Raw genomic sequence first — 20576 nt, 5'->3', positions numbered from 1 at the left:
TTCTCGTAGATTTGCGACTTTTAATCTCATTAATCTGCGACTTTTTCTCGTAGATTTTTTTACTTTTAATCTCATAAATCTGCGACTTTTTCTCGTAGATTTGCGACTTTTAATCTCAAATCTGCGACTCTTTCTCATAGATTTGCGACTTTTAATCTCATAAATCTGCAACTTTTTCTCTGAATATTACCACAATTGGTCCAAATGGCCGTCATACGCTGTTGTACTTCCTTTTTTTGGTAGCAGCTCTGTTTGCAGGTTGTTCATCAGCGTTTTTGTGAGCCGGGGAACTTTTTTCTCATAGATTTGCTGCTTTTAATCTCATAAATCTGCAACTTTTTATATATATTACCACAAATGGTCCAAATGGCCGTCATACGCTGTTGTACTTCCTTTATTTGGTAGCAGCTGTGTGTGCAGGTTGTCCATCAACATTTTTGTGAGCAGAGGAACTTTTTTCTCCTTGTTGTCGTCGTATTGTGTCATTTTTTTAAAGATAAAATCGTCGTATCGAGGTTTAGAAGTGTGTCGACCGTAACTCTTCGTGGATCATCTTCTCTCGTCTTCTCTCCTCATCACAGACCGTCAGTATTTTCTTTGCTTTAACCTTTTCCCTGTTTACCGTTTCACCCTCCCTCTCACCGTCCCGTCGGCAGATGTAGAAAAGAAAAAGTTTGAACATCGTGGAGTTTTCCAGCGCTCTGTGCGGCACATGGTTCAGAAAACACACTTATGTTTTATGCAACTGGGCACTCGTGATCAAAGCAGGACGACGGGTGCAGGGTTAGTAACGGTGAAACATCGATCATGTACAGTGTGTGTGTGTGTGTGTGTGTGTGTGTGTGTGTGTGTGTGTGTGTGTGTGTGTGTGTGTGTGTGTGTGTGTGTGTGTGTGTGTGTGTGTGTCTGTACATCCTCATGTTGTATAAACTGCTTTTACAGATGTTTGCGGGCTGATGTCATGTTGCAGCGGGGGCGCGTTTGCCATGATCCTCTATGTGCTGGTATACAGGAAGTGATGTCATGGCTTCTAATCATCTAACATCTAACAATACTGTGTGTACGACAGATAGTTAAAAAGTGCTAATAAAATTATTATTATAGCAGCTTCTTTACAGTTTACAACAGGGGCAGCCATCTTTAAATGTCACCTCAAGGTCGTGTGGAACGTCCGAGCTTGGAAATCCCGAGTTCAGTATACAACTGGAACGCACCATGAAGGCAGAAGTGTAATAGGAACGTGTGTGTGTGTGTGTGTGTGTGTGTGTGTGTGTGTGTGTGTGTGTGTGTGTGTGTGTCTGTACATCCCCATGTTGTATAAACTGCTTTTACAGATGTTTGGGGGCTGATGTAATGTTGAAGCGGGGGCATGTTCGCAGTGATCCTTTACGTGCTGGTATACAGGAAGTGAAGTCATGGCTGCATAATCACACCCACCTGTCTTCTGAGCGGTGTTGCCGTAGAAACACGCTGCCATGATGAGGCTGAGGAGAAGACCCCGCCTCCCCTCCATGTTGGAACGGCTCTCGGGTTTCTTCCTGCAACACAAAGACGAAGACGACCGTGAACGCCGACAATCTGGATCCCATCACCCTCAGCCGAGGGGTGTGTGTGTGTGTGTGTGTGTGTGTGTGTGTGTGTGTGTGTGTGTGTGTGTGTGTGGTGGGGGGGTAAATCATGTTACAATAGGCATTTACAGACATGAACACAGGGGACACACCCACTGGGGGATTTTTGCCCCCCCCCCCCCCTCTGAGCTGCGGTGCACAAACAAGATGCACATTTTGGGAAATGCTTCGTTAAAAGAGGAATTTGTTCGAAGCTTTCATGTTCGTGCCAAAGTGTTCGGTGGTGAAACGAGCACTGAAATGTTTTTCTTTGGTAAAAATGGTTACAACACGTTACAGTTTGGATGCAACAGTGCTGCAAAACGGAACGATGATCCGATCAGAGTCTCATCGACGACGTTAAACTCACACTTGAGCTCAACCTTTACGTTTGCTGCTGTTTAAATGAATCCACACTAATGAGGGGATCAAAATAACTAAAAATAGATGCAAAACCACCCCAAAAAGATGCAAAATGACTAAAAATAGATGCAAAACCATCACAAAAAGATGCAAAATGACTAAAAATAGATGCAAAACCACCACAAAAAGATGCAAAATGACTAAAAATAGATGCAAAACCAGCACAAAAAGATGCAAAATGACTAAAAATAGATGCAAAACCGACTCAAAAAGATGCAAAATGACTAAAAATAGATGCAAAACCAGCACAAAAAGATGCAAAATGACTAAAAATAGATGCAAAACCAGCACAAAAAGATGCAAAACGACTAAGAATAGATGCAAAACCAGCACAAAAAGATGCAAAACGACTAAGAATAGATGCAAAACAACCACAAAAAGATCCAGAGAACCCTTTTACGTTCATCTGGACCCAGAGAACCCGTTTACATTCACACATCTGGACCCAGACACGTATTAAAGACCTTAAAGTCCAGTTCAGCCGGGTGAGTCCAGACCTCAGACAGAACCTTGAGAGTCCCCGGGTTCATTTCCTCCTCGTGAGCACGTTCAGCTGCACTGACGCACAAACGGCACCGAGTGAAAACAGCCGCTGAGGATAAAGACTCACAAACGTCCTCCTTTAAACTCAAAACCCTGAGAGACACAAAGCCTTCAGGATCAGGAGACGAGGTGCATGCTGGGAAATGAACGGTTGTTGTGGCTGAAGATCAAAAGCAAACGCGCTAATGCTAGAACGGCGTGAACGATACAAACGGACACACAGAGAACCAAACCTCTCCTCAAGCCTCCAAAACTCTAAACACGTTTTCTGCTTCACACACGTTTAAAATTCAAAATGTTCCTTTTTTAAAAGCACTGAACAACGATCGACAGAAGGTCACGTGTGAATACGTCTGCTGTGCAAATGTACAGCATGTGTGTGTGTGTGTGTGTGTGTGTGTGTGTGTGTGTGTGTGTGTGTGTGTGTGTGTGTCTGCAAATCTGCTGATGTGAATGAAGTGTGTTTGAGTTTGATTATGCGATGTGCAGTTTAGTTGCAGTGCTTCATTCTGAAGGACGTTTTTCAGTTTTGTGTTTTAGCAACTGAGAAAAAACTGCCTTAAAGTCAGAGGGTCGTCTTTGAGCCGGCCTCTCGTGGTCGTCATGGGAACTGCAGCTTCACACGTGAAGCAGAGCCGGCTGCCACTTCTTTCTCATGTCTGCGAAACTAATTTAGAGAGACAGGAGTACAAGCACTCCCACACTCCCACACGTGCACCCTGAACCGAGCGTTCACAGAGAAACAACGACGGGGCCAAACTTCATGACTCCTCCGATGTTCCAGGGAATCCTGCAGCGCCGCAGCCAAAGGAACTCGAACCGTTTCTGCCAAAAGACAGAAAAAAGGCGTCCTCTCTGCACCATCTGGCTCTGCTTACTGCCTAATAGTGGCGCTTCCTGTCATCGGTGGGCAGCAGACAGTCTGGCCACATCACAGCTCAGATGAGCGGGAACTATTTTAAACGTCCTGAGAAGTGAGTGGATGCTGCAGCTGCACACTGACGTTACACACGGAGAGGAGCTCCCTGCTGCGTTTTACCACCTCTGCGAAACTCTCCATGTTTACATCCTCGCCCCCGCGCACTTTATCACATTCACAAGCAGACAGGATGCCATTCCAAATATCTGTGGGCCAACCAGCTGACAAACATCCTTTATACACCACAAAAAGATGCAAAATGACTAAAAATAGATGCAAAACCACCTCAAAAAGATGCAAAATGACTAAAAATAGATGCAAAACCACCACAAAAAGATGCAAAATGACTAAAAATAGATGCAAAACCACCTCAAAAAGATGCAAAATGACTAAAAATAGATGCAAAACCACCACAAAAGATGCAAAATGACTAAAAATAGATGCAAAACCAGCACAAAAAGATGCAAAATGACTAAAAATAGATGCAAAACCAGCACAAAAGATGCAAAATGGCTAAAAATAGATGCAAAACCACCACAAAAAGATGCAAAATGACTAAAAATAGTTTCAAAACCACCTCAAAAAGATGCAAAATGACTAAAAATAGATGCAAAACCACCACAAAAGATGCAAAATGACTAAAAATAGATGCAAAACCAGCACAAAAAGATGCAAAATGGCTAAAAATAGATGCAAAACCACCACAAAAAGATGCAAAATGACTAAAAATAGATGCAAAACCACCACAAAAAGATGCAAAATGACTAAAAATAGACGCAAAATCACCACAAAAAGATGCTTAATGACTAAAAAAGATGCAAAATGACTAAAAATAGATGCAAAACCACCACAAAAAGATGCAAAATGACTAAAAACAGAATCATAGACTCATTTAAAAAGGTCGCACCTTTCTCGAGGCGCTTCATGTTCGTGTTACTTTTAAAAGTAACTTGTTAAAGATGACTGTAAGTGAGTGAGTATGTTTGACTCCTGTCTCTGAGTCATTGAGGTTTTTGGTTTGGATGCTTTAAATAGTTGCCCCAGTTTAACTCCGGTCTGCTCCGGACCCTCACCGTGGCTTTAGTCTCACTTTGACCCTCCAGAGTGTGGCTTTGCAGGTAACTCAAGCATAAAAGACATTTCTGTTTATCAAAGTGCTCAGAAGAAACAGGAAACCATAGATTTCTGGCACCTAACGTGTCACGGACTCATCGCCTCTACTGTACTCGGACCCAGAGCCAGGAAACTCTGACTCTCCTGAACTCATCCTGCAGACGGCTCCACGGGCCAGAACAGAGAGTTTCCAGTGTCAGACTCCACAGCGTGGCACCGACCGCTAAAGGATTTAAAGAAACGGACTCTTTTCCCAGGTGCACGGGATTAAGTCTGAAGATGAAACTCTGCCTCTCCTGCAGCGAGAACGTGACGCGGTAAAAGTGACATTAAGCCGCACTTGTGTTCATGTGTTCGCCTTCTCTGATGCGAGGGCGTTAAGCCGGAGCGGGCCTCCATCTGTGCGTGCGTGTGCGTGTGTGAACATGCGAGCGCGGCCACCCCCGCCCCCACAAACATGTCTCAGGCCTGGGTTTAATCACCTGCCAAATGGCAGAGGCCCCCGTGAGCGGAGGAGGAAATGGGGTTCAAGCTAATGTGAAGCATGTGAAGGTAATCACAGGCGGACGGAGAGGAGGGTCTCTGCGTCCTTCACCCATCCAAAGCTATTTACACGAACCAACTGTGTTTATGTAGTCAGAGTTTGAGCAGCTCGCTCCGGGTCGGCCGCACAGATGAAGAGTTTGATGTTAAAGAACCGACGGCCTCATTGTTTACAGCTCGGATCAGAGCCGAGCCCAGAGTGATGGAGACTCTGGGGCTCGGCTGAAGGCCAGAATTCGCCCTCGAGGGAGACGGACTGAAGAGCTGAGACGTTCTCCAGAGCAGCGTGGAGTGAGGAGGAGTAGGGGCCGTTAGACTCAGTCCTGTGCTGCTCATTCTGTCGCAGATGCAGCCACGAACCATATTCACAGGTCATAAAGAGACGTAAATGACTGCAAATAGACACATAATGTCCACATACACAAAGAATGACCACACAAAGATGCAAGAGCAGCACAAAAAGGTGCAAAATGACTAAAAATAGATGCAAAACCACCACAAAAAGATGCAAAATGACTAAAAATAGATGCAAAACAACCACAAAAAGGTGCAAAATGACTAAAAATAGATGCAAAACCACCACAAAAAGATGCAAAATGACTAAAAATAGATGCAAAACCACCACAAAAAGATGCAAAATGACTAAAAATAGATGCAAAACCACCACAAAAAGATGCAAAATGACTAAAAATAGATGCAAAACCACCACAAAAAGCTGCAAAATGACTAAAAATAGATGCAAAACCACCACAAAAAGATGCAAAATGACTAAAAATAGATGCAAAACAGCTTTAAATGTCCCTAACAGTGTCCTGATACCCCCCCCCCCCCCCCCATATGAATATTAAAATATATGTTAATGTAAATGTTTTGTTCAGTAAGGTTTGAAGTCCGTCAGTGGACCCAGGTTTCACCTCCAGGGGACTGGACCCTGGTCTGTGGGGAGCAGGTCCAGGACTCTCAGGACGCTCTTTGAGTGTCTGCGTGAAACCAAAGACTGAGTCTGAGCTTCAGAGGGACTCGACCCGCGGTTCGATCCTTTAAAGGGGCAGCAGGTCACGCGTCCACTCTGTCATTAAGCCGTCGTCACATATTTAAGGTCCTTAAATCAGCAGCGAGCTCATAATCAGTCACAACCGTCGTTTCTGCACCTGAAGCAGCAGTTTTCAAACGTTTGCTCCGGTCCAGACACGTTGAAATCCTCACTGCCGTGGGGACGCTCAGGGCGCACTCCCACTGTGCCCGGACAAAACCAGGATTATGAATTACAAAACGTCAGAGCTGCTGATAGTTCCACGATGGAGTCAGAGTCCAACCACAGCGCAAAGTCAGACTGTCTACGCCAGGGCTGTCCTCTCTGCTCCTGCAGGTTTTAGGTTCTTCCATGCTCCTGGAGCGCCCCTGCTCCGGGCCCCCGTCCTGCAGGTTTTAGGTTCTTCTCTGACGATGATTAAACCCCTGACGAGCTTCAGCTGCTTGAAACGAGCCAAGCATCAGACTCAGGTGTGTTGGAGCAGAGAGGAACCTGAAACCTGCAGGACAGGGGCCCTCCAGGAGCAGAGAGGAACCTAAAACATGCAGGACAGGGGCCCTCCAGGAGCAGAGAGGGACCTAAAACATGCAGGAGCAGGGGCCCTCCAGGATCAGGGGCCCTCCAGGAGCAGAGAGGGACCTAAAACATGCAGGAGCAGGGGCCCTCCAGGATCAGGGGCCCTCCAGGAGCAAGGAGGAACCTGAAACCTGCAGGAGCCGGGTCAGAATCTCCTGGTCTACACCGTTTATCATCTAGCCCAGGGCTGCTCGCTCTGATCCGTCCCAACAAACACCTGATTAGTCAAATATTCGAGTCCGGCCGTTATAATGAACCGAAAACATTTAAAGACTTCTCCACGGGTGGGGTCCGGTTGGAAAGCCCCCGGGTGGAGGTGGAGGTGAAGCTCCCCCCTGACCCCACTGAGACCCGCGTGTCGTGGACTTGTGTTCACTTGTTTTTAATCTGGTAAATATTTGAAACAGAAACAGACGCCTGATGCACACGGAGGTGCAGCACTGAGCACCGTGTACGGGTCATGAGTGCGTGAGCTGTTCTGTGCAGAGAGGAAGAGCGGAGGGGAACCCAGGCCTGTGGCGTGTCCCGGGTCTCAGACGGCTGCTTCACACGGATCACCTGCACAGCTGGAACCGCTCTGGCTCGTCCCTGAATGCTTCGTCCTTCTCACTCACAGCTTTGGAGCGAACGCCGTAAAAAAGATCACAACAAAGAATCGGCACAAACGGGAAAAACACAGTAAAAGATAATAACAAACAGGCCGACGAGAGTCTCAGCGGCTCTCACGGGGTTCGTCTCCAGACCCACCCCGAGGCTCTGAGGCTCTGCGGCTCTGAGGCGCTCCAATCAGGGCCTGACCCTGGTGAGGCGCGCATCGCTCCACACTCCACTCCACAGCTTGTGCGCACATGTTCGAGCAGACAGAGATGTGTGTTTGTGACTCTTTTCTACAGAATCGACTCATCTGAGCTCCGCTGATTGCATCCATGTGTGTGTGTGTGTGTGTGTGTGTGTGTGTGTGTGTGTGTGTGTGTGTGTGTGTGCGTGTGTGTGTGTGTGTGCGTGTGTGAGATTGGACTGGTGTTTGCTGTGTTATCTCACTCTTTTCACGTCTCATACGTGCACAAACAAACTCTCAGTCATTTCCACTCTTTTCTTTTGTCGTCTTAAAATGCTCCGATTAAGCGTCTGGCACTCTAAGGGTTCGTCCACACGATTGAAACCACCTTTTTCTTCTACGTGGTTCTTAAAAAGTTCCCTTTTCCACTGGTCCTGGTCCTGGTCCTGGTCCTGGTCCTGGATCCTAAACGTGTGCGTCCACAGAAACCAGGTGCAGCGCCTCCAAACGCTGTAGTACCCATGCCAGGCCTGGAGGTGGCGCTGTAACTGCCACAGAAACACACCAACAACGGAGAAGAAGAGACGGGGAGACGCTGTGGAGCCCCTTCACTCTGCAGTTAGTGTCCTCACTGAGCAGAGGGGGCTGCTGGGAGCCCCTTCACTCTGCAGTTAGTGTCCTCACTGAGCAGAGGGTGCTGCTGGGAGCCCCTTCACTCTGCAGTTAGTGTCGTCACTGAGCAGAGGGGGCTGCTGGGAGCCCCTTCACTCTGCAGTTAGTGTCCTCACTGAGCAGAGGGTGCTGCTGGGAGCCCCTTCCCCGTCCCAAAGCACATCCAGGCGCCACTTTCTCACTACATTTAGAGACTTTGGTGTCGTTCGTCTTAAAATAAAAGGTTTGAAAACTGCCAAAAGAATCATCTTAAAAAAAAAGCCCTGATGATGAAACTGACTGTGACACTGAAAGTCTGCACGTGCAGCAGCAACATTTAAATATCACTGAAACGCTCTGAGGACGTCACACAGGTGCAGGTTCAGAGAGTCAGACCTGAAGAAAAGCCCCGTCCACCTGGAGCGACGTGCACAAGGAGCTGAGGTCGACACGTCTCTGAACTCTGAACTCAAGTAGATGTTGTTGCTGCACCGTGTCGTCTCCTAATCACAGTGTTTTAGTTGTTGTGTGTGATCGTATTTGTGTTTGTGTCCGTCTAAAAAGAGTTTTTTTACCTGGTTAAATAAAGGGGATTGATTGATTGATTGATTGATTGATTGAGGGGGGGGGCAGATGGGGGGGGGGGCAGACGGACCCTGCTGAGGCGAGGCAGCGAGGCCCGCGGAGGAGACGCTGCCGACTGCGTTGTCACGGCGCTCTGTGTGTGATACTGAGGACCAAACATGTGTGGTCCAGTTTGGAGAGTGCACACACACACACACACACACACACACACGCACGCACGCACGCACGCACACACACACACACACACACACCACAGATCTTGTTGTTGGGGACTCTTTGGCTCGGTGGTGGAGAGGAAACCACGACTCCTCCAAGAATCCTGACCCCAGACCGACGGCGGGCGTGTTTGGACGGCGTGTTGTCGTGGGAACTCGGCGTGTGGACGTTAAATCACACTCATCGAGGGGAAAACTGTCCTTTTCTCATTTCAAAGAGATCCGTTGACCTCCGACCTCCAGGTATGTGAATGAAAATGTGTTTGGACAAGAGAAACTGATCTGAGAGCAGCCACACGGAGGTCAGTCAGAGTGCAGGAGCTCTGATAATCAGTGCAGCGTAAACGTATACGCCGCTGTAAAGCACTAACACGTGTCACGCTCGCTCTGAATGTTTGGAGGATCAAATCCTCAGCTGCGTGCTGTCAAACACCGCGGACACCCGGGCCCCGCCGCAGCTCTACCTTCACCGCACTGCCCCCAGATCTGCTGGGGTGTTTAGAAAAGCAGATGTTTGTGCTCCGCGTAATCCAAACGGAGGAGTCACTTTGCTCAACGTATAGACGCCGTGTTTGGACCGGCGCTGATGGGAAACAGACCCACGGCACACACACACACACACACACACACACACGCAGGAATCTGACAACAGTCCAGCCGGAGTCAGACCCACAGGTCGCTCCGCTCTCACAAAAATAACCATAAAACCTCGATATTCTGTAAAATATGATTCAATAATGAAGCCAATCCAAGTACATGAGTGCAAAAGAACAATATTAACCCCAGGCAGATAAACTGATGAGTTATATTCACTCTTTTATGTCCTTTACATGTTTAATTTCCTTAGTTTTCTATTACTCCAGCACTGTTTTAACGTATTTATGTTACTTTTGTACTCGTTGCACCGCGGCCTCAGAGGGAGACGCACTCGTTTCCTCTGCACGTCCGACACGAATCCAAGGAAATGAACAATAAAGTTGGAACTGGATCCAAAGTGTCTGAGAAAAGGAGAGACGTGAGCGGACGCAGAGACGTGAGAGGACGGAGAGACGTGAGCGGACGCAGAGACGTGAGCGGACGGAGAGACGTGAGCAGACGGAGAGACGTGAGGGGACGCAGAGACGTGAGCTGAAGGAGAGACGTGAGCGGACGGAGAGACGTGAGTGGACGCAGAGACGTGAGCGGACGCAGAGACGTGAGCGGACGCAGAGACGTGAGAGGACGGAGAGACGTGAGCGGACGGAGAGACGTGAGCGGACGGAGAGACGTGAGAGGACGGAGAGACGTGAGCGGACGCAGAGACGTGAGAGGACGGAGAGACGTGAGCGGACGCAGAGACGTGAGAGGACGGAGAGACGTGAGAGGATGGAGAGACGTGAGCGGACGGAGAGACGTGAGCGGACGCAGAGACGTGAGAGGACGGAGAGACGTGAGCGGACGCAGAGACGTGAGAGGACGGAGAGACGTGAGCGGACGCAGAGACGTGAGAGGACGGAGAGACGTGAGAGGACGCAGAGACGTGAGCGGACGCAGGGACGTGAGCGGACGGAGAGACGTGAGAGGACGGAGAGACGTGAGAGGACGGAGAGACGTGAGCGGACGGAGAGACGTGAGCGGACGGAGAGACGTGAGCGGACGGAGGGACGTGAGCGGACGGAGAGACGTGAGCGGACGGAGAGACGTGAGCGGACGCAGAGACGTGAGCGGACGCAGGGACGTGAGCGGACGGAGAGACGTGAGCGGACGCAGAGACGTGAGAGGACGGAGAGACGTGAGAGGACGGAGAGACGTGAGCGGACGCAGAGACGTGAGCGGACGCAGAGACGTGAGAGGACGCAGAGACGTGAGCGGACGCAGAGACGTGAGAGGACGGAGAGACGTGAGAGGACGGAGAGACGTGAGAGGTCGGAGAGACGTGAGCGGACGCAGAGACGTGAGCGGACGGAGAGACGTGAGCGGACGCAGAGACGTGAGCGGACGGAGAGACGTGAGAGGACGGAGAGACGTGAGGGGACGGAGAGACGTGAGCGGACGGACGGTGAAATGATCATTTATCAGCGTTCATCTGCAGGAAACGACTGTTTATGGCGCTCATCTCCAACGCTTAGTCTATCTCAACGATTAGCATCTGAGCTAAACGAGCGAGCACAGGAAAAAAGAGTTTACAGAGGGAAAGGAACCAAACAGAGTGAAAGTAAACTGTTGTTTCTGTGCTCCAGTCAAGGATCGGATGATGCTCGAGTGAGAGGAACTCTTAATTTAAAGCACAAACGTCTTTCCTTCACACAGGCAGGTTCAGTCCTGGCCTTCACCGCGCTGCCCCGAGCTAATCCCTGTTAGCCACGTCCGGCTGTTAGCGTCTCTGACGGATTTCTACGGTAATAGTTGTTACAGGAAAGAAAAACTGTTTCCATGGATTATTTTATGAACGTAAATGCTAATAAGACCCTGGGATGATTTTACTTAAAGTCATAATCCATCAGATCGTAGCGCGGTTGTTTCTAGCGGCCCCTGTGGCGCTCACATGTAACTGCAGGTGAACCTGTTCTCCATCTTGTCACGTTCACGGTCCCTGTGCTGGTGGGGTTCAAACAAGCGTGTTTGTAAACTACTGCACTGACATGGACAGCGGTCTCCTGGGTGAAAGTCAACCCCTCCACCCCTCCCTGCGTCATTTCGTACGTTTACTTTCGCGCTCTCGCTCTGAGCGCCTAGCGTCTTCGAGGACGGGTTTACAGATGAAGAGCTCGGAGCGTTTGGGTGTGAAACGGCGAGAACCCGCTGTTCAAGTCTCTGTAGAAACTTCTTCTAACTCCTTTATTTGCTTCAAAGTCTCATTTCGATAAATACTACATAAAGATGCTATGCTAATGCTAGCTGGCGTGCACGTTAGCAGTCAGGCGGTGATAGAAAGCGAACAATTGAGTGCAGAATCAGAACCAGATGCACAATTAAGAACTGAAGTGATTAGTTTAAAGACATGAACATGTGCTCACAACTGTTCAGGGAGGACTGCCAACATGGCTGCCAACATGGCTGCCAACATGGCTGCCAACATGGCTCCCAACATGGCTGCCAACATGGCTGCCAACATGGCTCCCAACATGGCTGCCATCATGGCTGCCAACATGGCTGCCAACATGGCTGCCAGAACACACGGGAACCCTCCAGCATCCAGCGTCTGTTCTTTCAGCGCCGGGCTCCAGACGTGTGCGCAGCCTCGCTCTGTTTTTATTTGGCTTCCACGGAGAAGATGATTTAACTTTGGAAGAGCTGCACAGTCGTAGCAACTGCAGCACACACACACACACACACACACACACACACACACACACACACACACACACACATCAACAGCTTCTCTGTACACACACTAAAGGTTGTAAAGACCCATATTCGCAGGGTTCAGGACACCGGGTCTCAGCGGCTCACACACTTTAGAAAACTGGATATTGTTCTTTTGTTTTCTTTATATCAATAATGAGGTTGTTTTGGTCGTCAGTTTGGACTTTAAAGTTTTATTTGTAACACTGAATCAGGAATCTGACAACAGTCACACCAAAGTCAGACCCACAGGTCGCTCCGCTCTCACAAAAATAACCATAAAACCTCTGATATTCTGTAAAATATGATTCAATAATGAAGCCAATCTACGTACATGAGTGCGAAAGAACAATATTAACCCCAGGCAGATAAGCTGATGACTTATATTTGGTCTTTTATGTCCTTTACATGTTTAATTTCCTTAGTTTTCTATTACTCCAGCACTGTTTTAACGTATTTATGTTACTTTTGGACTCGTTGCACCGCGGCGTCAGAGGGAGACGCCCCCTCGTTTCCTCTGCCGGCCGTCAAACTCTATAACTCATCTCCCCCCGTCAGGTGGGGAACAGTGGAGACACTGAGTCCTGAGCAAATGTCACTTTATATCATCACTGCAACACTTTATTCAGTTGTACTGTCACTTACTGCTGCTGCACTTTACACTGTCACTTTATATCATCACTACATCACCTTATTTAGTGCTACTGTAACTTACTGCTGCTACATTTCACTGGTTTACTGTAACGTATCTCAGTAAAATGCTGCCACACTGTCACTTACTGCTGCTGCACTTACTGTGCTTCACTGTAACTGACTTCAGTAGGAAATGCTGCTGCACTTTAACACTGTTCTCACTTCTTTACTTTGTTCTTATTTTATTTAATCTGCTGCTAAACTTCACGCTGCGTGTTGTTGTATAAACCTGCGTTTAACCACGATGTCTGTTGCACTCTGTCACATTTAGTTACTGTTTGATTTATTTTACGTTAGCTTTATTTTGATTTGATTGATGTTTTTATGCTTATTGTTTCTCTGATCCTTTCATCTTTGTGTTGAAACTGTTGCACGATCATTTCCCTCGGGATGAATAAATAAAGCTTCTTGAATCTTAACGTAGCAACGCTAACTGCGTCTGAGAGCTTTACGAGCTGCTCCTGATGACGACGCGCTGATGAACGAATGAACTGGTTTTAAAAACTGCTGTTCGCACCGTGTGTGTGATCACAGCCGGTCTGGAGCTGCACTGAGGCGACGCACCAACGTTATATCCTGATCCTTAACTGTGATAAGACGGGACTCTCCGTGTGGAGCTCTGTTTGGTTTGTTTAGTCTGGATTCAGACACTTTGAACCTCTGTGAAGCCGCTGATCATCGAGGACAGTGACGCGCTTTTATCGCTTATTTTGTTCCCTCTTGAGTTCGACTGACGGACTTATTTGGTGATGTTTGATCCCATTAAACGCAAAAATGCAAAAGTGTCAAAGGGGAAACTTTTAAAGGGACAGTGGGGATTTTTTTGTGTTTGTCTGAGACGCTTCTTCATAATCGGTGTGTTTCCTACAGTAGACGATGGTCGACACAGGAAAGTCAGTTTAAGTGTTATATTCAGAATATTATCACAGCTTTGAATGTCATCTATTTTTAGTCTTTTGCATCTTTTTGTGGTGGTTTTGCATCTATTTTTAGATGTTTTGCATCTTTTTGTGGTGGTTTTGCATCTATTTTTAGTCATTTTGCATCTTTTTGTGGTGGTTTTGCACTATTTTTAGTCATTTTGCATCTTTTTGTGGTGGTTTTGCATCTATTTTTAGTCATTTTGCATCTTTTTGTGCTGGTTTTGCATCTATTTTTAGTCATTTTGCATCTTTTTGTGGTGGTTTTGCACTATTTTTAGTCATTTTGCATCTTTTTGTGGTGGTTTTGCATCTATTTTTAGTCATTTTGCATCTTTTTGTGGTGGTTTTGCACTATTTTTAGTCATTTTGCATCTTTTTGTGCTGGTTTTTTAAAGTTGCAGATGCTGTTTACAGTAAATATCCACTGGTTCAGGATTGAAGTTCTTTCAGGTTCAGTTCAGACCAAAGATTCACAACGAGATGAAACCGTTTCAGGTCGTTGCAGGAAAACGTCGCAGCGGTGTGAACTGACCCGTCTCGACTCGACTCACACTCAGCTGCTCAAGTCACTGACACTCAAAATGGCTTCGGACGGAGGTTCAACGAGAGACAGAGAGAGAGAGATTCAGCTAGAGAGTAAATGAAGAGAAGGAGCGCCGTAATCGAGGACAAAGTGAAGCAGAGAAATAAAACTAGAAATACAGCTGCAGCAAGAATCTCCCTGTCTCTGTCCTCGTTTATGTTTTTTGATGCTGCAAATTACGTCCAGCTCCGAAACACAAGCATGAAAAGTCCGAAGTTAGAACAGAAGTACAGAGAGTCGTTGCAAGAAGCTGCAAGTTTCAACTTGTTGTGAATCTTTGTTCTGAACTGACTTATAAAGCCGGCGACCTGCAGTGGCGTTCTCACACGCGACGTGAGGATTTTTAGACACAAGTCCTGAGTAGAGAGAGAAACAGGTGAACTCAAAACCAAGTCTTGATCTCTAATGTAGAAGCCTTGAGTACTGTGATGGGAAAGCGGCGGCTACAGAGGCCCAGTTTTAACGTGAGGCAGCTCGGTATCTGCAGGAAATTCCTCATTATGAGTTTCCTCAGCCGATCAAGAAAACAGGAACATCCTGCAGAGAGTTGATTTTGTAATTACGTGCAGTGACGACTTGAGACAAACGAGACTAAACTGAGTGACCAGCAACATCAGCTGCACGTACGGACACACTAAATTCATTTACCTAGAGCTGCAAACATGAATCAGTGTGTTACTACTGTTCAATTAATCCACAACTATTTGAATACATGTCAAAGATGTCATCACAGTTTATTTACTTTGCTTTACTGCGTCGTAGATAATAACTCATTTAAATATTTTAACTTGGTGGTTTTGCATCTGTTTTTAGTCATTTTGCATCTTTTTGTGCTGGTTTTGCATCTATTTTTAGTCATTTTGCATCTTTTTGTGCTGGTTTTGCATCTATTTTTAGTCATTTTGCATCTTTTTGTGCTGGTTTTGCATCTATTTTTAGTCATTTTGCATCTTTTTGTGCTGGTTTTGCATCTATTTTTAGTCATTTTGCCTCTTTTTGTGATGGTTTTGCATCTATTTTTAGTCATTTTGCATCTTTTTGTGATGGTTTTGCATGTGTTTTTAGTCATTTTGCATCTTTTTGTGCTGGTTTTGCATCTATTTTTAGTCATTTTGCATCTTTTTGTGCTGGTTTTGCATCTATTTTTAGTCATTTTGCATCTTTTTGTGGTGGTTTTGCATCTATTTTTAGTCATTTTGCATCTTTTTGTGGTGGTTTTGCATCTATTTTTAGTCATTTTGGATCTTTTTGTGGTGGTTTTGCATCTATTTTTAGTCATTTTGCATCTTTTTGTGCTGGTTTTGCATCTATTTTTAGTCGTTTTGCATCTTTTTGTGGTGGTTTTGCATCTGTTTTTAATCATTTTGCATCTTTTTGTGCTGGTTTTGCATCTATTTTTAGTCATTTTGTATCTTTTTGTGGTGGTTTTGCATCTATTTTTAGTCATTTTGCATCTTTTTGTGCTGGTTTTGCATCTATTTTTAGTCATTTTGCATCTTTTTGTGCTGGTTTTGCATCTATTTTTAGTCATTTTGCATCTTTTTGTGGTGGTTTTGCATCTGTTTTTAATCATTTTGCATCTTTTTGTGCTGGTTTTGCATCTATTTTAAATCATCAAAGTCCTTATTATGAGTTTCCTCAGCAGATCAAGAAAACAGGAAGAGTTGATTTTGTAATTACTTGCAGTGACGACTTAAGACAAACGAGACTAAACTGAGTGACCAGCAACATCAGCTGCACGTACAGACACAGAGAGCACGACAGGAGGAGGGTCGCGCCTCTCAGATTAAAGATGAAAAGCACAAAACAAAGAGGAAAGTAACGTGAAGACGCCGCAGCGACGCTTAATTACTCAACCCCAGAGTTAAATGAGTTACATGTGTGTGTGTGATCCCGTAAAAGTCTGTTTTAGTGACGGAGGAGGAAAGAGAAACCAAACAACTGTCAGGTGAGTGTCGGTGATGATGTGATACCTGGAATAGGCTCAGCGTCGGGCTCAAAGGCACTTCAGCAGGAGGACAGGAGGCTGTGGATCCTGAGGGAGACGACAGAGACGTTAGGAACGCAACAACAACAACAACAACAACAACAACAACAACAACAACAACAACAGCAACAACAGCAACGTGTCCTGTTAGCTCGTCAGGAGCAGGTTAAATAACGCCCAAAAGTTTGACAAGATGTTGTCCTGTCGTTGAACTCTGACCTCCAGATATTACTGTGACTCTCCGGCCACAAACGATCCAAAATAACAGCAGGGACTTGTGTCCGCTGTTCCTCAGAGTCTGGGGTCTCAGGACGCCCTCCCACTGTGCCTCCGTCCCGTGCCCCAGCACGTGTCACGGCTAAAGTCTGGTTCCTTTGACCAGTGTGAGTGCAACCGTACCACGTCTAGGAGCGGCACGCTTGCCGTCCACGGCCCGTTTGGGAGAGGTGGGCTTTAGTAAAGCACGTCTGCACGTGTACGAGCACGAGCGTGTGCACGTGTACGAGCACGAGCGTGCACACGTGTACGAGCACGAGGCCTACGGCGGTTCTGAGGTCATTTCCTGTGCGCCTGTTGGGACGTAGAAAAAAGAAGGAGGGACCATGCGCGGACATTTCAAACAATGGCGGTGAAAGGTTCACGTTGGTGTGATGCGGAGGTGGAGTGTTTACTGCAGATTTGGTCGATGAAAAGATTCAAAAACAGTCGACAAGACGCACAAAAACTCCGAGGTCTACGGAAAGATCTGGAAACAAAGCCACGCATCGCCATGACGTCATCAATGCGTGTGACGTGTTACGGCGTGATGACGTATAGGCAGCAAGAAGCATTCTCCGAGGCCCAGGTAGTGTGAGTACAAACGGGCCTGGAGGGGGGACAAGGACCCTAAAGCACGGGGCACGGGACGGAGGCACAGTGGGAGGGCGCCCTGAAGGTGGGATTCTGGAGCATTTTTATTCTTTCTGTAAAATATTATAATAATAATGTAAAATAACGGTTACGTTTCACACGTGTGTTCATACCAAAGTCTGCTGGTTCTGATCCGTCAGCACCAGCAGACAGAGTGTAAACAGAGACCAGCTCCACCCTGAGAGATAAACAGGAAATAACCCATCAGTTATCAGTGTGTGTGTGTGTGTGTGTGTGTGTGTGTGTGTGTGTGTGTGTGTGTGTGTGTGTGTGTTTACATTAACACTAACAGACTCAACATTGGCTCGGTTCACTCTAAACTCACCTGCTCAGCTGCTCTGAGAGCACGAACACATTCAATTAAACTCGAGCTGCAAACATGAAACCGTTCCTTTGCTTCACTGCGTCGGTTTGTGTTTTTAGATTTTCCTCAATTCACCAAAGATTCATACTAGATAATTACTCATTTACTTATTTAAACTTGGTGGTTTTCATCTATTTTTAGTCATTTTGCATCTTTTTGTGGTGGTTTTGCATCTATTTTTAGTCATTTTGCATCTTTTTGTGGTGGTTTTGCATCTATTTTTAGTCATTTTGCATCTTTTTGTGGTGTTTTGCATCTATTTTTAGTCATTTTGCATCTTTTTGTGGTGGTTTTGCATCTATTTTTAGTCATTTTGCATCTTTTTGTGGTGGTTTGCATCTGTTTTTTGTCATTTTGCATCTTTTTTTGTGGTTTTGCATCTATTTTTAGTCATTTTGCATCTTTTTGTGCTGGTTTTGCATCTATTTTTAGTCATTTTGCATCTTTTTGTGCTGGTTTTGTGATTTTTGTAAATGTACAAGAGGAAAGTCACAGATGTATGAGAATAAAATAGTCAAATCCATAAGAAACTGATTAAGAATCTGATGAGAACCCACTGAACGGACCTGGCGTGTGAGTCTTTGAGGAGCCGGGCGAGGAACGCGGTCGGCTGAGGGGGAATCTGAGGGGCGTGGCCGGCATCCTGAAGATCTAATCTGATCGTCTGATTGGTCCCCTGCCTCCGCCTCTCCCTCTCTAACGCCGGCACATTTAGGAATCTACACTGACCAAAAAAGGCTTCTCTCCCAGGTCCGTGTCACTGTGGCGACCTGCAGCTGATCCATGATAAACACAGAGCCGCAGCAGAAGGTAAACAGTCACGGAGGAGGACTTAAGAACCTGATCACAGTTAATCCGTGTGTGTGTGTGTGTGTGTGTGTGTGTGCTGCGGTACGATGGTATGCACGGCCTGCAGCTGGCAGCGCACATCTGTCCACCTCTGACCCGAGCGCCCTTTAAGAGCTGCAGGCTCAGAGAGATGGAGACGATAAGATGTCCCTGAACGCAGCGACGTGTCCAGACTTCACGGCTCTTTTTAATAAAACGTCTTCTTCCAAACACTCATGTGTTCGTCTCTGACTCTCCCTCCACCTCCCAAACCAACGCCGCCGCAGAAAAAACTCTGTCGCTGGAGTAAAAGTACCAAAAGACACGGACGTATTCAGAGCCGACGGGCCCCTGGGACCTGTACGGGCCCCCTACTCTGTCTACGTAAGAACAAGACATTCAAAGAGTTCACTTTTAGTAGGTTTTAAAGTCGTTTTGCATCTTTTCTGTGGTTTTGTCGTCTTTTTTGTCCCTAAATGGTCGTTTTGCATCTGTTTTCAGTCATTCAGCATCTTTTTGTGATCACCACTAAACCAGGACGTTAGGCATTTATAAGTGGAAGTATAAATCTTACACACACACACACACACACACACACACACAAACACACACACACACACACACACACACACACACACACACACACACACACACACACACACACACACACACACACACACACTTAGACATATTTTGGGTCCCTATAGGAGTGTTGTGTAACGAGCGCTGTGGTTGAATCAGAACCAGATGAACAGATGAGGGGGGGGGGGGGGGGGCGAGGTGCGGGGGGGGGGGGGGGTCTCTGGAGGCTGCAGCAGATCCTTCACATACATTAAACAGAGCTGACTCACGTATGGAAGTTCACTAACGTCAAACACAAAGAGTCAGTTATAAAGAAAAGTCCAAACAGGAATAAAATCCTTTAAAACCACGTTGATGCATCATGTTTTCTTTGTTTTTAGATATTTACACTTTTTAATCTGAACTACATTTATGGATCCGAGGAGGGGGAGAATATATCGAGCAAAGTCGCAGATTTATTAGATTAAAAGTCGCAAATCTACGAGAAAAAAGTCGCAATTGTAGAAGAAAAAAGTCGCAAATGTCAAAGAAAAAAGTCGCAAATGTCCAAGAACAAAGTCGCAAGTGTACAAGAAAAAATTCGCAGATTTATTGGATTAAAAGTCGCAAATGTCCGAGAACAAAGTCGCAAATGTCCAAGAACAAAGTCGCAAATGTCCGAGAACAAAGTCGCAAATGTCCAAGAACAAAGTCGCAAATGTCCAAGAACAAAGTCGCAAATGTCCAAGACAAAAGTCTCGAATGTAATTTTTCATCTATTCTAGACGCGAGAAACACAGAATAGTTTGATTTAAGGTGGACGTGAGATTCACAACGTCAACTTATGGACAAATAACATGGAAGAAAACAATCCACCTTAAAGATTCTGAGCTTAAGGAAGTGTGTGTGTCATTTTAACAAGCCCGTGCACAGATGCTCGTGCACAGATGCTCGTGCACAGATGCCCGTGCACAGATGCTCGTGCACAGAAGCTCGTGCACAGATGCCCGTGCACAGATGCCCGTGCACAGATGACCGTGCACAGATGCTCGTGCACAGATGCCCGTGCACAGATGCTCGTGCACAGATGCCCGTGCACGGATGCCCGTGCACAGATGCTGGTGCACAGATGCTCGTGCACAGATGCTCGTGCACAGATGCCCGTGCACAGATGCTCGTGCACAGAAGCTCGTGCACAGATGCCCGTGCACAGATGCCCGTGCACAGATGCTCATGCACAGATGCCGGTGCACAGATCATTTCCTGTGCTTCCCCGTGTTGTTGTGGCGTCTGTTCGACCACACGTCTCACCCCCCTGAGGGCTGCGTCCCATCAGCAGCCCGGCTCCTCTCAGGGGTGCGGGCGTTTTTTGGCCCTGTTCTCCCACGGGGCCAAAAAACGGCCGCTCGAGCGCCTCA

At 46.7% G+C, this 20576-nt stretch overlaps 1 protein-coding gene across 1 annotated transcript in view; it reads right to left on the bottom strand.

The window, feature by feature from the left end:
• Positions 1-20576, bottom strand: part of col6a4a (collagen, type VI, alpha 4a) — a 75582-nt gene that overhangs the window by 47681 nt on the left and 7325 nt on the right. Inside the window, exons 3-4 of the mRNA XM_083918720.1 lie at positions 16483-16544; positions 1438-1538 (exon numbers count right to left, since the gene is read on the bottom strand). Coding sequence (XP_083774846.1) covers positions 1438-1513 — 76 coding nt within the window. The 5' untranslated portion in view covers positions 1514-1538; positions 16483-16544. The remainder of the gene's footprint in view (positions 1-1437; positions 1539-16482; positions 16545-20576) is intronic.

This window comes from Echiichthys vipera (genome assembly GCF_963691815.1).
Source record: "Echiichthys vipera genome assembly, chromosome: 8".
NCBI lineage: Eukaryota > Metazoa > Chordata > Actinopteri > Perciformes > Trachinidae > Echiichthys > Echiichthys vipera.
This window is presented reverse-complemented; position numbering and strand designations above follow the sequence as displayed.